This window comes from Adiantum capillus-veneris, chromosome 28 (genome assembly GCF_014529385.1).
Source record: "Adiantum capillus-veneris isolate H3 chromosome 28, ASM1452938v2, whole genome shotgun sequence".
NCBI classification, from domain to species: Eukaryota; Viridiplantae; Streptophyta; class Polypodiopsida; order Polypodiales; family Pteridaceae; genus Adiantum; species Adiantum capillus-veneris.
Window position 1 is genome coordinate 88690171 of NC_140958.1, and position 18234 is coordinate 88708404.

General features: G+C 47.7%; 1 protein-coding gene across 5 annotated transcripts; it reads right to left on the reverse strand.

The window, feature by feature from the left end:
- Positions 1 to 1608: 1608 nt before the first annotated feature.
- On the reverse strand, positions 1609 to 8205 carry LOC147420849 (CBL-interacting protein kinase 23-like). Of its 5 annotated transcripts, none has more exons than XM_086503991.1 (14): positions 7148 to 8203; positions 6812 to 6874; positions 6662 to 6733; positions 6440 to 6547; positions 6256 to 6336; positions 6112 to 6165; positions 5903 to 6028; positions 5652 to 5741; positions 5445 to 5564; positions 5213 to 5317; positions 4999 to 5115; positions 4429 to 4485; positions 4096 to 4295; positions 1609 to 2382 (listed from the first exon to the last, which is right to left on the reverse strand). In XM_086503991.1, exons 1-13 carry the CDS (start codon positions 7304 to 7306, stop codon positions 4128 to 4130), a joined length of 1320 nt encoding a protein of 439 aa, XP_086360117.1. In that variant the 5' UTR covers positions 7307 to 8203; the 3' UTR covers positions 1609 to 2382; positions 4096 to 4127. The 5 variants fall into 5 exon arrangements, with proteins under 5 accessions (XP_086360117.1, XP_086360118.1, XP_086360119.1 ...); XM_086503992.1 differs by having other exon boundaries at positions 5213 to 5302; positions 7148 to 8202; XM_086503993.1 differs by having other exon boundaries at positions 4221 to 4295; positions 7148 to 8201.
- Between the last annotated feature and the right edge of the window lie 10029 nt (positions 8206 to 18234).

Here is an 18234-nt window from a genome sequence, read left to right on the forward strand (position 1 = left end):
CCACCATAGTGTGTGTTGTCGCCATGAAAAACGAAATCTATCATATTTAGGATGCCAAGGCAGACCCTCCTTCACTTTGTACTTGGGGATTGCAACAGTCTGACAAGTCCTCAAACCTTTGTCATTGTTGCTAGAAACATTGACATTATTGTTGTTCTGATATTGTTGAGGAGTCTGATCTAATAAGTGATCTGGTCTTTGAGGGTCTCGCCATCATTGGTGTTGGGTATGGTTTTCCAGATGCGTGCTAGACCTTGAGCTTGCTCTCGCAGAAGAGCCAGAGAACGCTGCTCTGCAACAAGGAGCTCAGTGAGCTTGGGTCCACTTGCAAAAGCAGTAGGGAAACTCAACCATCCTGGGGAAACCAAAGTGACGTGTCGCCGCCAGGAAAGAAGAAGGCGAAGAGCACCGAGGCCTGCAAGATCTACATCTTCAAGGTGCTGAAGCAAGTGTATCTCGACATAGGAATCTTGTCCAAGGCTTATATGGTCAAGGCAGGCAAGAAGCCTCCTTGCAAGAAGGCCGCTGCAGAGAAGAAGCCTGTTGCAGCCAAGGACGGCGTAGAGAAGAAGAAAATGAAGAAAGCGACGTGTAACTTCTTGTGTAGCACCAGTTGCTACGAGCGTGCATGTGAGGTACATCATGATCCTCCGTGGCCTCCGCGCTACCTCTGAAGCAGATAAGCTTACCATGCACGTCAACATGAATACCATCACCACCACCTGCAGCATCGCAGGCCGCTTGCTCATGCTCACCTGCTACTCCATTCTTGTTGCCATCGCCAGCCTCGAGAGTACTGCCCTTGCACACAGAAACATGTGGCGAGGCAAAACTGGACAAGGGGGCGAGGGGGGCGAGGAGAAACTGGACAAGGCTTATGAGGGATAGGTTCAAACAAAGGGTGTTGATGATGGTGCTGAAGGTGACGATGAGAATTACAATGGTTGTTTCTAGGAACTCAAAAGAGCTGGAGCTTCGAAGAGCAGGGAAGAAACTCACATCCTCCTCTCTAGCCAATATCCAGGGCGTACGCCATCTCCTAAAGCTGAGACGAAATCAAGAAAAAGAAGATAAAACAAGAAGTCTCTCTAACTACCCGCCGTCTCCACCAATGTAGTGTGCTCACTACAAGACACTTGAGAGAGAGATTGGACCAAACTAAGCTTGCCCTCAACGAGTGAGTCAGCTCCTCATATTGAGCACTGGAAAGGCTACATGCCAAGAACAACAGAAGTGTCCTCCCACACTAGGTGGTCGGACACACGACCACACACCACAATATAACAAAAACATAAAAAATAATGACTAAACCAATATTCAGTCGCTCTCTTTAAAGAGAGAGGTGCACAAATGTCAAAACCTCACAAAACCCTAGAAAATCTATAAAAAATAAAGTTTTTTGGTTGTATGACACTAGTTTACAAGCTTTATCCAATGGTCCACAATTGCACCAAAAATCCAACACTTCACTAAATACTCCTTCAGTGGTCCAAAAAGTAGCAACAACTTCAAATTAGGATTTTCACCCACAAATCATTTCCTTCAACTCAATGGTACTCACGTATCATGACTTGTAGTGTAAAGCATAAGAAGTGCCCACCCTAATAATGGAGACAGAATAGAGATAGCAAAGATTACAATTTATTTAATGAGAAGGATCCAAGGATAGATTTTCTTACACTTGGATAAAACTTATTCCTCTTTTGAATAAGTCAACAATTAGCATTAATTTTTCCATTGGTAATTGGGTTGTTTAAAAAGTGATATGATGGGTGCCGATCTCTATGGCTGCGCTCCACCTTGCAACCTTGCTTTTTATTGTGATTGCCAATGTAGTGCGTATGTAATCAAGCCCATAAGGATTGTGCGGAGGACGAAAATTGCTTTCAGCAGCCCAACAGCACATGAAGAATAGGAGACTTTTGAGCTTTGGCAAAGTAGCAAAATGGGCGGGTGGGGATCGGCAGACGGGCGGGCAAGCCCTTCCTTGTGAAATGGCTGCCGCCCACCGCAGCAAAAAAAAATAGAAGGGCCAAAGAAAGAAATGGGAAAGGAATCTGTACACGATTCACAAAAGCATCTTGGAATTGGTGCACTCTCCTCTTCCTTGGACAGGCCGTTCAATGTGAAATGGCCATAGTTGCCCACCACGAAAAAGACAATGGGAAAGGAATCTGTACAAGATTCTAAAAAGCATCTTGGACTTGGTCAACTCTCCTCCTCCTTGGGCGGCTTCTCTTGCTAGCCACGGAGTTTTGTCTAAATCGAATATTTTAAAGTGGTGAAAAAGAAGACTTGGAGGAAAAGTCAACAGCAGCCCGCCAGCTCTTCTTCCGATTTCCACACGATTTCCTTCAAGCCAACGGCCAGCTGCTGTTGAAACTGCCATCCACCAATCAAAAAAAATATCAATAACCATATTCATTTCATTAATAAAATTTTAAATATTAAACTACCAGCGACCAGTCCATTTCTTAACCACCAAATAAGCTTAAATTAAATTCATAAAAACCAGCAAAGAATTATTTAAGAAAATTTTTGTCAACCTACTCGTATGGTCCATTATGCGCAAATGATTATTTAATAGAAAATTATTTAAATGTAAAAGCCAAAAATTGTCAACCACCAAGCGCTAAACATTCTGTATTTAAAAATAAAAACTCAGATAAAGTTTGATTGATTGATAAAAATCCAATTTTAAAACACTGAAAAGATTTAAATTTGTGGAGAACATTACTCTCTCTCTCTCTCTCTCTCTCTCTCTCTCTCTCTCTCTATATACAGTTTCAAATTCTTTTTCCAGGAATTATGGATTGCCTTTCAACGAGCCTACCCATAGCAAGCCTTCAACAACTCTGACCCACATGAGCTCCAGAGTCCAAGCATCAACCACACACACAAGGCCTAGTGTTCAAGGCTTTCACATTCAAGTACACTCTTTTATAAAGTTATTTGTATTATTTCAACCACAAGGTTGAACTCAAGACCTACCATACAAGGACACACACTCTGATGTCAACATACACGTCTCTCTGGTGCATACATCTATATACAAGGGAATGTGCTAACATGTGGATGCAACCACATGGCAAGCCATGTCATGCCATCCACACTTACACGCTCGTGTGCACTGTGTATGCACGCTGCTAGTTCTAATGTACAAGGAACCTCCCATTTCGTCGCCCATCGGATTGACAGATGTTTCTTGTTCTTGTTTCCTACAATATATAACCATAAAATCCGGTTCTGATCTGTTCCATTGCAAAAAGCAACCTTTTTTCATCATAGATGGCCTTGCCGGTCTCGTTTCATTTCCCCATCCAATGTGCATATGGTTCGTGGCATATTCGTGCAAGGAACGGCCATTTTTGGGTCCCAATTTCCCATTCCCATTTCAAATTCCCGTCCCCCGGAGCCCTATTCCCTGCGAGGTAGACACGAGTTAGTGACACAAGGAGACACACATGCTTCTCTCATGCCTGAGGACAAACATGAGAGCACATTGTATGACATGCTATGTCATGCATGCCATTCACACTCCCAATCAATCACACACGCGCACGAACCCGCACGCGCACACAATCTATCATCCATGAATGCTGCTCTCATGCCTGAGGTCAACACGCTCTCCATTTAAACGAACCTGGGAAAAGGCTCTCTTTGATGGGTCCTTCCCACGTCAATTCTCAAACTCCTTTTTGTTTTGCGTTCACATACTACAGTCTACATCTCAAACTTGTCTCTCTTGAGTCTTGAATACGATTTGTGTTGACGCTTTTAATTTGGAATGTGAAGACAGGCACATGTGCTTGCAAATGAATATAAGCCTCAAGGTAAACGGTGACGTTGTGTGTGGGTGTGTGTGTGTGTGTGTGTGTGTGAGAGAGAGAGAGAGAGAGAGAGAGAGAGAGAGAGAGAGAGAGAAGAAGAAGAAGACAAAGAAGAGTTTAACGTCGTGGGAAACTATCCCAAGAGACCTTAAAGATCTATCCGAAGAGAGAGAGAGAGAGAGAGAGAAGAAGAAAAAAAAATCACACAGGAGCTACAATTATCATTGCCCTTTCTTTGAATGTGTGGACAAGCCCATGTGTGTACCTTAAGGGGGTCCAGAACTCTTGCATTACCCATCAAAAGAAAACAGTAAACTCTGTATATGTATGTGTATGCAAGAGTGTGTTCACGTATGCGCACGCACGTAAGGAAAGGTTTTGATGACTCACATCCCTAAACTCCAAAGTGTCTCCACCAGTTTTGTGCATGTCCACCATGAACAAGGATGGTGCCACTTCCAACACCTACAACCACACATACAAAAACACATTACATGGGAAACAATGCACTAAAAAAGAACCAATCGATTAAAAACTTAGGCATCAAGATAAAGGGAATGAACTTGTTCAAAAGCTTGATAACTAGGCATTGCTATACCTCTGTTGAGATGGACAAATATCCCTTCCTGCCTGGTTTGGAGCTTTGAAGCTTCATCTGGAAACACCCATTGCAGAGCAAAATTAATAACAGTCCATTGCGCAAACCCTAAATTAGTACACACACACACATGCATGGACCGGCTGTGCTCCCACAAACATAAAACAAAGGAAATGCACAAATACAAAGTTTCAGGTTCCTGCACTATCATGTGTGCGTTGGGTCTAAGGCCGAGTGCCTGGCCAAGCCAGTATCCAGCCAGGCACCCAACTACTAAATATACCAACCATTGTTATTCATTATCTCGTATCAAGTGAGTAAGGGTTCAACACGGAGCTCCTGCATCGTGCCTCTCTTGGCCGACCAGTGTCCGGCAGGCCGCCCACCTACTAACAATGCTAGCCATTGTTCTTCCTTATAACAAATTAAGAGAACTCAACACAGATGTTACAATAATTGCAGGGAGATCCGCCCACATCGTCCCACACATTGCACTGTATGTACATACATATTATGGTTGTTAAATTCCTTGCTATAAGAAAACGAAAGTTTCTCGCTCGAGATGCGAACCTTGAAGTTTATTATTTTTACTTTATAGCCAAGATGTACTGCAAAGTCCTGTATCTTGGCAAGAATATCTTTCGCTGGATGTACCGATGCAAACTTAGTTTCTTTCTTACATGTGTTCTGCACAAGCAACATACAAGCATGTATATTAGACTCTGGCATAGTTGAACTAGAATTTTTTTTTTTTAAATTGAAATAAGACATTTGTAATTCATACCTCATTTTCTATAAAGAGACCCGATAAATCTAGACCTTGCGACAAAGAGGAAATAATCTCAAACGCATTCATCAAAACAGGTCTGCTATCCTGAAAAGGGACAAGCTGGTGAAAAAACCCACATTGCCATTACTAACAACTTAAAGGGGGGGGGGGGGAAGACTTTGGGTGCATAAACACGTATGTGCATTCGGAAAAAAAGGCGAAAGAAACTAATGCAGAAATTAATTACCTCTGCCATGTCATGGCCGTTTGCAAGACAAGCATCAAGATCATCATACTTCTCAAACTCCATGGCACCATCACCAGCCTGAAACCATTCATTCTCGTATATGCCTTGAATGGTTAACCGCTGAAATATGCACATACATGTCATAAGAATTCGCGCAAGAGCACCCTCAAGATGGCATCTAGTCCAATATATAATGAACAGGCTTACGGTTTTTGGATTTGGATCAAGCAATCTCTTAATGAGCTGCTGAGGTCCAGCAGGAAAATCGGCCGGAAACTCAACGGCAGCTTTATGTATCTGGCATCACAAAGAAAGTGTCAATATGGTAATCAAAGATGCACAAGCATGCATTCATGCGTCGATTGGTGTGCGAACATGTAAACGTTTGTGGGCAACGTGGCATGACATGAATGTTGTGCATCACACATCCTTATTATCTACTTCCTAATTCGTGCTACCTTTTGGTTTAGATTGCTGAGGTTTGAATCATTGAATGGAAGAGAGCCAGCAAGAAGCACAAAAAGGATAATACCACATGACCACAAATCCGCAGGCGCACCCTCATACCCTTTTCCATCCATTACCTAATCAGAGTTCCCCTTCTGAGGGTCAGGCACAACAAGGATACATAGTTATAGATTGAGTACTCAGTAAAATATATGCATACCTCCGGGGCCACGTAGTTTGGAGTTCCACATGTAGTATGAAACAAACCGTCATCCTGCACACGCATGTTCAAATACATTGATTAGAAGCCGGTATAAGGCATGCTGCAGAAACAAAACATGCTTTTATGTGCCCACCTACATACCCATTGCTGTTGAGACAACGCGCTAAGACCAAAATCAGAGATCTTTATATTGCCCTTGGCATCAAGGAGCAGGTTTTCAGGCTGTACATGACAAGAAACAAGGCAGAAGTGTAAGTTCTGTTTCAAATGCACAAAAACCAACAGAGATAAGACTCTTAATAAAAATTAAATCAGACAATAATACCTTCAGATCCCGGTGATAAACACCCCTGCTATGACAGTAGTCGACTCCGCGAATGAGCTGCTGAAAATACCTACGTGCCTCCTTCTCATCAAGCTTGCCACTATCTACCTGTCGATGTAAAGCGCCAGTGATTTGTTAATGCCTTAAGTATATGCACACATAGGAACACGTTTTTTATTAGGAGACAACACAGTAGACCATCTACGAGACGGAAATCCTTACTATTTTGTCAAAGAGCTCTCCTCCATCGACATACTCCAGAATAATGTACACATTCTTCTTGCTAGCAAGCACCTATATTAAGAGGGAATGCATCAGAAGAAAGACACAAAGACGATAAAGCAGATCATTAAAATCCTCAATTGTCATTACCTCCAACAGTTTAACTACATGGGGGTGCTTGACGAGCTTCATAGTTGATATCTCTCTCCTCACCTGATTATTGGGCAGATTAGTATCCCAATTTTTTTTTAAAAAGGAAAGGGAAGACCATGTAATCTTTATGACAGCAGTGAAATACAACATGCCCGGCAAGACATTCTCAAAATTTTGCAACAATTGCAATTTCAAATCCTTCTCTAATTACATGCTCTACCTGTTTCTGTTTCAAAGAATGCAATCCAAGCAAAGCATAGAAGAAAATGCTCAAGGAAAAACAGCCATGTGTGCATTCCGCCTTTCCATATGCATAGATGGAATAGAACTAACCACTTTGTAGACCTTCCGCATGCGGTCCTTCTCTATGATTTTGATAGCAACAACAGCCCCTGTTTCTTTGTGCCTGCCAAGTTTTACTTTAGCAAACCGGCCTTCACCCAGAGTCCTCCCCACATCGTACATGCCAATACGCGGCCTTTGGGCCGACATCTCTGTGTTGCACTCGAATATACAAGTGCTGTAGAAACACGGCTGAAGAATATGGCGTGAGAGATGGAGAATTATTTCTCTGTGTTGGCTCTGCACAATCTGTTGTATATGTATATTGCGACTGGGTATGTATGCAACAAGAGCCACGTGCTAGCTTTGAAATAAGATTTCCAAGAACTCTATTCAAGCAGAGATAGTCACCATACAATCTGCAGGCTCAGGGGTGTGTGGGTGTGACCGTGTGTGTGTTGTGTGGGCGTGCGCCAGCCACAGTTCTTCAAAAGATTAAGATCACCGTTGCTTAAAGGAGGCGATCAAGAGCCTTGAGGGAGGGAAAGGGAGGCACAAATGTGCTATACCTTTAGCTTCTCTGGCGCCCGATTGCGATGCGTATGTGCGTGTAGCCCCAGGCTAGAAGAAACGAAACGAGGCCTTTTCTTCTCCCTCCTCTTTCAAATGTGTGTAAATAAAGGAGGAAAAGCCTGATGTTCTGCCCAGCTGCCCCCCCTTGAAATCTGTACGTGTATACGGCCCTGCTTGCTCGTATGTGTGACTACGCACAGTGGCACACCCTCCGATTCCAAGTTCTACGCGCAGGCTTTCCAGAGGATAAAGGAAGACTCCAGCTGCAAGCTATGACCCAGCCTCGACTTCACGCCTCTGCAGGTCTGCTTCTAGAGCTCAAATTTGCGCGTCGAGATGCAAGCAATAGCGCCCGCACACGCAGAGCGTTGCTGTCGGTTTGTAAAAATGCGCACAGAGAGAGAGAGAGAGAGAGAGAGAGAGAGAGAGCGTGAATGTAGCCTTAGACAGAGAGAGAATCACTAAACGCGCTCTGAAGGTAGTTCAACGTGAGGACGTGGTACACCAATTTGCCCAAGGCTCTGCCCAAGGCTCAAGCCTTCGAGAATAGAGAGCTTTTAAAATGGTTGAGGATCTTGACATGCGCTTTAAAGAAAGCGAAGACATTAACTACCTTTGACACCTTCTTCTCCTCTTTCAACTTTGACAGCTTCCACATTCTAATTTCTAGTTGCTTGCATACATACCTGCTGAGCTCGATCACCCTTGTAGTGAAGATACCACCACATCCTGCAACACCAAAGCCGCATTAACCAAGTCCCGAACCGGCAACGCCCAGAGGGGCCAGATCCGACAAATCGGAGAAATCGACAGCAAACTGGAAAGGCGAACCATGCACCTTCAATAGGGCGAAACCAACCATAGACGAAGCCACCAAAGGAAAAGCCCTTGTCACAAGCCCCCCCTTTTCGTCCACAGAAGGGGGCATGGTTACGGAGCGAGCTTTCTTTTTTCCCGCTCATCCTACCACCACTACTACCTCCCATTGCCGCTCCTTGCCACCCATTGTCACCACCATCCTAACCCACCATCGGTGGTTGGTGGTGCTAGCTTGTTGCCATCATGTGTTGCCCCTTATAAGGGGTATGAGCCTCCCGAGAACGGCCACGGGAGGGGACCCCCCACCTAGACACTGTAGCCTCACTCCACGCACTCGCGCACCGTGGGGACTCCACGCAAGGTTCCCCGGGGCACGCTATGACCCTCCGTCAGTGCGGCGGAGCCTGAGGCTACGTGGGGCTAGGGACCCGGAACGCAAGACCCGCGAAGACCCGCGAAACGCAAACGGCCGTCGACCCATGGAACGCAACCACGCCCGAGCCGGTCCCGTCCGAGCCGGGCCCTCCTGAGCCGGTGCCGTCCGCGCCAGGACCCCTTGAAGCAACCCCTCGACCCGAGCCGGTCCCGTCCGAGCCGGGCCCTCCTGAGCCGGTGGCGTCCGCGCCAGGACCCCTTGAAGAAACACCCCGACCCGAGCCAGTCCCGTCCGAGCCGGGCCCAAAACGTCCCCTCCCCGACGCGCCCAGATTCTGGGGCGTCACACTTGGTATCAGAGCTCAGTAAAAGAGCTCCTGGAAACGAGCTGAAGACCGACGTGCCCGACGCGCACGATCCTCACGACGACTCCAACCGCAATGGCCCGGGTCGTCAAAATCTTGGTGAAGAGAGCTCTAGAAAGCAACCACACGCCCTCCGTCCCCGTGACGCGTCCAAACACCGGGCCGTCACCCGTGACCCGCGCCGGCCCCGATCCGAGTCGGGCACCTCCATGATAAAAAGGAAAGATGCGAGCCAGACAGGGCTCTTCAGGACGCGCCCAACCCGCGGGCCGTCACCCGTGACCCGCGCCGGCCCCGATCCGAGCCGGGCACCCCAACACAAAAAGCAAAGATGTGAGCCAGACAGGGCTCCCCACATGACAAAAAGAAAGATGCGAGCCAGACAGGGCTCTTTATATCAAAAACAGGAACCACCAAAAACGCGACGAACCAAGCCAACGGTGTTCGTCGCGCCCCGGCCACTTATGTGGCCCATGCTGAGCTGAAGACCCATTCAAGTCTACAAAGAGACCACAGGGCCCCGAGCTTGCCCTCCAAATGACGTCCAAACAGGGACCAACTCGCAAGTGCTGCATTGCGACGGAACGCTACTTCAGATTCGGCTTTCAAGAAGCCTCCGCGCGGGCCAACACAGCAGGTGGCTCCGCGCACACTGGGTTACCTATTCGGGGAACGCTCAAGTATGGGGAATTCTACTTGGGTGTTCAAAGCATATCTTTTCATCCTTCTGCCAAAACCCCAAAAATACACACACTCACGTTATTCTCAAAAGTACAAAAACAAAGCATGCCTACTTACTTGCATTTGGGAACAGTTTTGCTCACTTTGCACTTATATGCACCCCTTTGTCCCCACGGCCTCATGCATAGCCAAGCACTCTTTTCCCACGTTCGACGCGGTCGTCGAACTCTCTTCAACCGGGGGTGTATATAAGGGGTATGAGCCTCCCGAGAACGGCCACGGGAGGGGACCCCCCACCTAGACACTGTAGCCTCACTCCACGCACTCGCGCACCGTGGGGACTCCACTCAAGGTTCCCCGGGGCACGCTATGACCCTCCGTCAGTGCGGCGGAGCCTGAGGCTACGTGGGGCTAGGGACCCGGAACGCAAGACCCGCGAAGACCCGCGAAACGCAAACGGCCGTCGACCCATGGAACGCAACCACGCCCGAGCCGGTCCCGTCCGAGCCGGGCCCCCGTGAAGGAAACTTGACCCGAGCCGGTCCCGTCCGAGCCGGGCCCTCCTGAGCCGGTGCCATCCGCGCCAGGACCCCTTGAAGCAACCCCTCCACCCGAGCCGGTCCCGTCCGAGCCGGGCCCAAAACGTCCCCTCCCCGACGCGCCCAGATTCTGGGGCGTCACACTTGGTATCAGAGCTCAGTAAAAGAGCTCCTGGAAACGAGCTGAAGACCGACGTGCCCGGCGCGCACGATCCTCACGATACTTACAAAGGCAACAATAACTACCCGCGCCCCGATCGTGTCTGGTGCCGTGACTGCAAGCTTGATCATGGCCCCTACTACCCTTGTGTACGCCAACGCAACCAAGCAGCATCCTCATCTAGCAGGGTCAACACCCTCCAGATAGAAGAACCACCTTCCCCCCCCCGAATAAGCGTCGAAGAACTGGCTAGTCCTGTGGCTAACCAGCAACCCCGGATTGGAGCAGTGTCCCTCAACCCGAAGTGCATGGCAGCGGCGATAACAGACATTCAGAACTTATATGTTCAAGCAACAATTGGGTCCCAGAAGCAATGGATCATGGTAGACTCAGGCGCCACACACAATTTTCTTTTTCCACAATGTGCCGCGCGCCTGGGCCTACGTCTCACCACCGTCAACGAAACGACAGTAAAGTTTGCCCAAGGAAAGGATAACAATGTCAAGGCAGCTCGTCAAGTTAGGATCGAGTTGGGTGAATTCACATGTCGGCTGGATTTCATAGTGGTCCCAATGGACGATTTTGAGGCAATCATTGGTCTCTCCTTCAACGACAAGTACCTCATTGCACTACTAGGCATGAAGGTGGACCAATTACTGCTAAATAATCAGGGCAAAGCAGTGACAGTACAAGGCGCCAGACTCACAACAAGTCAAGCTTTCACCCGCCAGGCGCATCTGCAAACCAACTCGTCTCCCATCAACCGCCAGGACCCGGCTCAGTTAGCAGCGATGAAAGGCAAACAAAAAGTTCCAGAACACTCATCCCCAAGACTCAATCTCATGAGTGCAAAGCAAGCACAGCAGGCCCTCAAGAAAGGAGCTCAGGTTCACCTCTGCATCATGCAGGCAAAGGAGCAGCCCACAGCAAGGCTCAACTCCATCAGCATCGAGCAGGCCAAAGTGGGTGACCCCTCTCTGACCCCCGTCCTTCAAAAGTACAAGGATGTCATGCCTCCAGAACTCCCCCCCGGCTTACCCCCTCCCCGTCAAATTCAACATGAAATTGACCTCATCCCAGGTAGCACACCCCCGGCGAAGGCCCCCTACCGCATGAACGACACCGAGCTCAAAGAGCTCAAGAAGCAACTACAGGAATTGGAGGATCAAGGTTTCATCCGGCCCAGCAGCTCTCCTTTTGGGGCCCCAGTGTTGTTCGTCAAGAAGAAAGATGGCTCGATGCGGCTATGTGTGGATTATCTGGCCCTAAACAAAATAACTATCAAAAACAAGTACCCAGTCCCGCTCATGGAAGACCTCCTGGACAGATTACAGGGTGCCAAGTACTTCACGCGCATCGATCTCTGCTCAGGCTATCACCAAGTCCGCATCGCCCTCAAAGACATTGCGAAGACCGCCTTCCGCACACGCTACGGCTCCTGGGAATGGCTTGTCCTGGGTTTCGGTCTCACTGGCGGCCCTGGCACGTTCTGCAGAATCATACATGACAGTTTCCGGGACATGATAGATGATTTCCTCATCACATACATTGATGACCTCCTGATTTACAGCAAGACCCTAGAAGAGCACCAGAAGCATGTGGTCGCAGTACTCCAACGCCTCCGCGAACACCAACTCTATGCCAAGCTGGAGAAGTGTGAGCTTGCTGTGCAGAAAATCGAGTTCTTGGGCTTCATCGTCACATCCGAAGGCATTATGGTGGACCCTAAGAAAGTTGACGTTGTCATCAAGTGGGCTCCACCAACATCCATCAAAGAAGTCCGAGAATTTGTGGGTTTCTGCTAGTACACCCGTCGATTCATCCGCGACTTCAGCAAGATTGCGGCCCCACTTACAGAGATCACAAAAGGCCACAAACCTTTTCAATGGACACCCAGAGAAGAAGAAGCTTTTGAGAACCTGAAGATTGCCATGTGCAGTACCCCTGTCCTCCGACTGTCGGACTTCACCAAATCATTTGAAGTACATACAGATGCATCAGATGGTGCCATTGGCGGAGTCCTCATGCAAGAACAGCAACCCATCGCCTATGAATCTCACAAGTTCACCGATGTAGAGACAAGATGGACTACACATGAGAAGGAAATGCTCGCTGTCGTCCACTGCCTCCGAAAGTGGCGACACTATGTCCAAGACAAGCACACAAAGGTCTACACAGATAACATCTCACTCAAGTACTTCCAGACCCAACCAAAACTCACGCCCAAGCAAGCCAGGTGGCAAGATACACTGGCAAAATATGACATCGAGATCATCCACAAACCGGGCTCCACAAATGTCATGCCCGATGCACTCAGCCGAATGCCTACTCTCAATGCTATCTCCTCAGCAACCAGCACGCTACGCCAGTGCATCCTCGACGCTCAGAAAGCTGATCCGGCTGTCCTCCGCATGCTCCACGACCACATCTCTAGTAAAGCAGCAGTGGGTCTCTTTGAAGTCAGAGATAACCTCTTCTATGCGCATGGAAAAATCTACATTCCCAATGACCCAGAGCTCTAGAAAGATCTCATGTGGGAGGCTCATGACTGCAAGCTAGCTGGACATGGGGGCCAGAAAAGATCTTATGACAAACTCCACCAACATTACATGTGGCCCAAAATGAAGGACGACGTAATCGACTACGTGCGTACCTGCCCAACCTGTCAACTGGTCAAAGCTCAACGAGTCAAGCCGGCTGGCCTCCTCCATCCCATGCCAACACCCTCCCGGCCTTGGGACATGGTAAGTATGGACTTCATCGTCGACCTCCCACCCTCCCACGGCCACACTACCATCATGGTGGTCGTCGACTACTTCACCAAGCAAGCTCACTTCATCCCTGCAAAGCCTCCCGTCACAGCATACCAAGTAGCCAAACACTTCTTCGCCAAAGTCTTCAAATACCACGGCCTCCCCTTAGCCATAGTTTCTGATCGCGACACCCGCTTCCTCAGCGACCTCTGGCGCGAGCTGTTCAAGCTTCTAGGAACCCAGCTCCGCTTCTCATCCACCTACCACCCAGAAACCGATGGCCAGACAGAAAGAGTCAACCAAGGCATTGAAGACTACATCCGCAGCTACGTCAAAGCAGATCAGAAAGACTGGTCCGAATACATGGATGTCCTGGAATTCCACTACAACAACTCCATCCATAGCAGCACTGGCTACACCCCCTTCGAGCTCTCCACAAGTAAAGAAGTAATCACACCCCTGGCACTGGCAACCGGCGATGTGCATGCCCAGGATCTGGAATGTGAAGAGTTTCTGCAACAATGGCAAACCCGCATGCAAAGGGCCAAGCAAAGTCTCGAGCAAAGCAAGGTACGCATCGCCAAATACGCCAACCAAAAGCGCAGGCCTGCCGAACTCCTCCAAGAAGGTGACTTAGTCCTCGTCAGCTCCCAGAATATCACCCTCCCTCCAGGCCTCTCCCCCAAGTTCAACCACCGCTACTATGGGCCATACAAAGTGCTGAAGTCATACAATGACATCACCTACAAGCTGGACCTCCCATCACACATCAACATCCACAACGCCTTCCATGTAAGTCTACTCAAAAGGTTCGTGCCGGATCACACCTATGGAAGAAGCCTCCCCGAATATGTAAAGGATGGCCCACCAAATGAACCGGAGGCCATCTTAAAGTCGCGCTTCGAGCGCCGAGGACAATTGTTCTATGTCAAATGGCGAAATCGCCCTATGACGGAATGCACTTGGGTACCTGAAGAAATCATGCTCCGACTTGGGAGACCCCTTGTGCTGCGCTTCTACAACATGCCAACTGAAGAGGAGGACAACCCACTAAATGACAACCACATAGAGTAGTCCTCCCTCCCACTTTGTAACTAGCATCACCCTAGGTAGCTAGACAATTTGGTGGCAACATCTAACTCCCCTCCTTGTAAATATCCGCCCCAAAAACCTCGGCATCAATTTTGTATCGGCACTCCTCAAAACCCCGGCTTGACGTGGGCGTCAAGCTCTCTCAACCCGGGGGTGTATATAAGGGAAGTATGTGCCACTTCCCCCAACTTTCCAGCCCCGTTTTCAAGTGATTACTTGCGTCCTTTGTATTCGGCACTTTCTTATGAAATTGATCATTCGTTCGCGTCCCTCATTCTCGTGTCCCTCTTGCGTTCAGTTTTCAAGTTGAGTTCTTGTATGTGCGTTCGCTTGCCTGCAGGTCCCGTTTGCATCGTAGGTGAGCCGGCGCGGCCCCGTTTCCGCGACGCCCCGAACGAGGGCGTCACACCCCTACTACTACCACCGCCTCCCATTTTTGCTCCTCCCTTCAGTAGAGTAGCCTTTGATCCCCCCCCCCCCCCCCCCCCCCGTCTCTCTCTCTCTCTCTCTCTCTCTCTCTCTCTCTCCATCCTTTTCATCTGGCTGACTTAAATTCAAATTTTAGATCAAATGACAATAATACAAAAAGTCAATTTGTGGTCAACTCTGAGAGAGAGAGAGAGAGAGAGAGAGAGAGAGAGAGAGAGAGAACGCTAGAGGCCAGGCTATTTAAAAAAAAAAAGTAAAACCTCAAGCACTAGCAATATCGCCAATACTTGAGATTATCTCTCTCTCTCTCTCTCTCTCTCTCTCTCTCTCTCTCTATATATATATATATATATATATATATATATATATATATATATATATATATATATATATCCGCTCTCGTTCCTTGCTACCGCTCACTAGTTCCCTCTCCTTAGCGCTCACCGCTCCCTCCCCCTACTCTCAAGTGTGGTAGATTGGTTATACCATTTTTATCTTGAATAACTTCTTGAATTCAGCTTAAAGAACATTAGCGCCTTGCGTTCCTTCTCATTCTTCTCATTCTCACCATGTCTTTAGCTTGTCTCCTTTTTTTTTTTTGGGCAAAACTCATTAGGTCTCCCCAATCTCAGAAAATAAATAATAGTCTACCAAGAAGCGAAAAAGATAGGAAGGGTGTTGAAAGTGTTGAATTCACAAGAAGTTTTGGACAAATTCTCACAATATTTCCCACATTGTGACTTACCTCAACATCATGAGCTTCTGTGAGGGAGGCGCCGCATACCTAGCTAGGTATGCGGTGCCTCTCGAGCAGAAGCTCATGATGTTATGCATTGTATGAAAAACACTGAGAACGAATCCATTTTCCTACATCAGAAAATTTCTAAATCTTCTTGTGATTGCTCCAGTATCACAGTTTTGCATATTGATAGCTTCATATTGCACTAGATACCAATTGACAACACTTGCTGACATACTAGACTTTTAATATGACTAGTACTAGATTAAAGCACTGTCAAAAAATATTTAATCAAACCAATGATCTCAGGCTCGCTCAAGGAAAATTGAGAATGGTACCATAAGAGATTGTGATGTATAAGTCTAGAGACGGCATTGCCCTCTCTGCCATGTCCTCCCTGCGCTCCAGTCGTCGATGGCCCCAATACGTCACACGCTGGCCATCACCTGCCACTGTTTTCGTGCCTTTTTGCCACTCCTAATCTCGCCATCCCTCGTCCTTGCACAGCTGCGACCAAACCTCCAGGATGCCACACTATCGGACAACTCTCAGTGCATGTTCTGTTGGTGTGGCAACTTGGAGAGTGTGCTAGAGTCCATTGGCTGCCTCGGTTCCACTTTAACACACCTCGACTTGCGATGCTGCGAAAAGCTAACCATGGACTTATCCTCTTGCATTCCCTCAAGTTCCTAAGATTGAATAATTGCCACAGTCCCACAAGGCTGCCAGATGCCATCGGACAGCTGAATGCTCTTGAAGTGCTAGGCCTGGAATCTCTGCAGTATCTGATGTTGCTTCCACAGTCTCTTGGAAACTTGACCAAGTTGTCAACCCTCAATTTAAACTACTATGAAAGCTTAAAGGAGCTTCCATCTACAATTGGCAACCTTAGGAATCTCTCATCTCTTCATGTGAGCAGCTCTTGCATTGGGGAGATTCCAGCGGCACGTAGCTCCCTTACAAATTTAGTCGAGCTTCAAATTCGTTTTTGTAAAAACTTAGGCAGGCTCCCCGAGAACCTCGGAAATCTACGCAAACTTGTGACCTTGCAGTTAGAATCCAATTAAGCCTGTCCTTTCTTCCTTCGAGCATCAGCCAGGTGACCTTAGACTTGTCTGGCTGCAACATCAGTGAAGGAGGGCTCCCTGAACAACTCTGTAACTTGTCATCTCATTGCAACCCTCTCAGGTCCGGGCTTCCTGAGAACTTGCACCTCCTTTCAAGGCTCTGGACTCTTTGCCTTAGGGGTGGGTTGGGACAATTTGATGGAGATTCCTGAGTTGCCCTCTTCACTTGAAAAGTTAGACACTAAATGGTGTCCGAATTTGAGGGTAATCTCTTCATTACCCGCTTCACTGAAACACTTGGACATAAGCTCCTGTCCTAGCCTTCAGCTTCTGCCTTGGGGCTGCGATGGGCTGCAAGAGCTCGTAGCTTTGGACGGACTCTCCCATGATCTCGAGGTGCTAGACACCGGTGGATGCAGAGGCTTGACTGTTGATGTGTTCCAGCTTGCAAGTCTCACATTTAAGGAGCTTGGATTTATGGGGAACGGGAGAGAGAGAGAGAGAGAGAGAGAGAGAGAGAGAGAGAGAGAGAGAGAGAGAGAGAGAGAGAGAGTCTGTATCGCGCAACACAGCAGGGGTAGACGAAGAGGGATTGCGTAGCACGGGTAGATGAAGCATAAACAAGCTGCAACCACGCGCGAGTTGGCGGAAGCGTCAGGTGACAGTAACATGAACTCGCACGCCTTCTCCATAGCGTTAATGCACTCCTCAACAGGACTGCCCTTGTTTTCCTCCTCGTATCACATCGAGTCATGTCGTCTAGCAGCTCCTGCCTTCACACAAAGCTAAAAACCTACTGGCTGTCCACGTGCACTCCATCCGTCAAAGGACGCCCAACCCAGGCCAACACTAAGGCCTTTCTTCAGTAGGCCAAAAATCCTTTGAAAACATCTTGAGTGCATAAGTGAATGGTGAGTCTAGGAAATAAAAAGACCATGGAGGTGGAAAATCAAAAGACTTTTTGTGTGCATATAAATAGAAATAGTATGTGACCCGCGTGTTGCTGCGGCCAAGGAAACATCGCCTCTATTCTCATAGGGCTATCTTCTCTTCCAAGTGGAACACTGTCAATACTCTCTTCTTACATGTATAGTCTATTGCATTTCTAAAAGTGATGCATGATACACCTCTCAATAGATGGTGCAAAGAATTCTTTGATACCAAGATTGGGATCTTCTCATAGACATTATATTTCATGAGGTGCTAGCCCTTGTTCAACAAACTTGGAAGTGATTTAATTCTATTGGTGTGTGTGTGTGTGTGTGTGTGTGAGAGAGAGAGAGAGAGAGAGTCCTCTTTTTGGTATACCTTGATCTAGCAATGCTACCAAGCTTGATTATAGAGATTAGATAAGTTAACATGGTGTGAAGAGATTAGAATTGATTTCAATGATAGGAACACAATTGTATTCAATGTCTCTTATCCACTCTCTTACTTGCTTCTGTCCTTGCATTCTTCTTATGAGTAATACATAGTAGTGGACATCATAACCACCTATATATTAAGAAGGACATCATTCCCTTGGTCTACGTAAATGAATGTCCAT

Bases quoted from the DNA above. Each gene is read 5' to 3' on its own strand.
- LOC147420849 (XM_086503991.1), bottom strand. From the start codon at position 7,306: ATGTCGGCCCAAAGGCCGCGTATTGGCATGTACGATGTGGGGAGGACT. The intron at 6,337-6,439 runs GTATTATTGTCT...TGTCATGTACAG, and splicing joins TTTATCACCGGGATCTGAAG to CCTGAAAACCTGCTCCTTGA. The intron at 5,565-5,651 runs GTAAGCCTGTTC...TGCATATTTCAG, and splicing joins TTGATCCAAATCCAAAAACC to CGGTTAACCATTCAAGGCAT.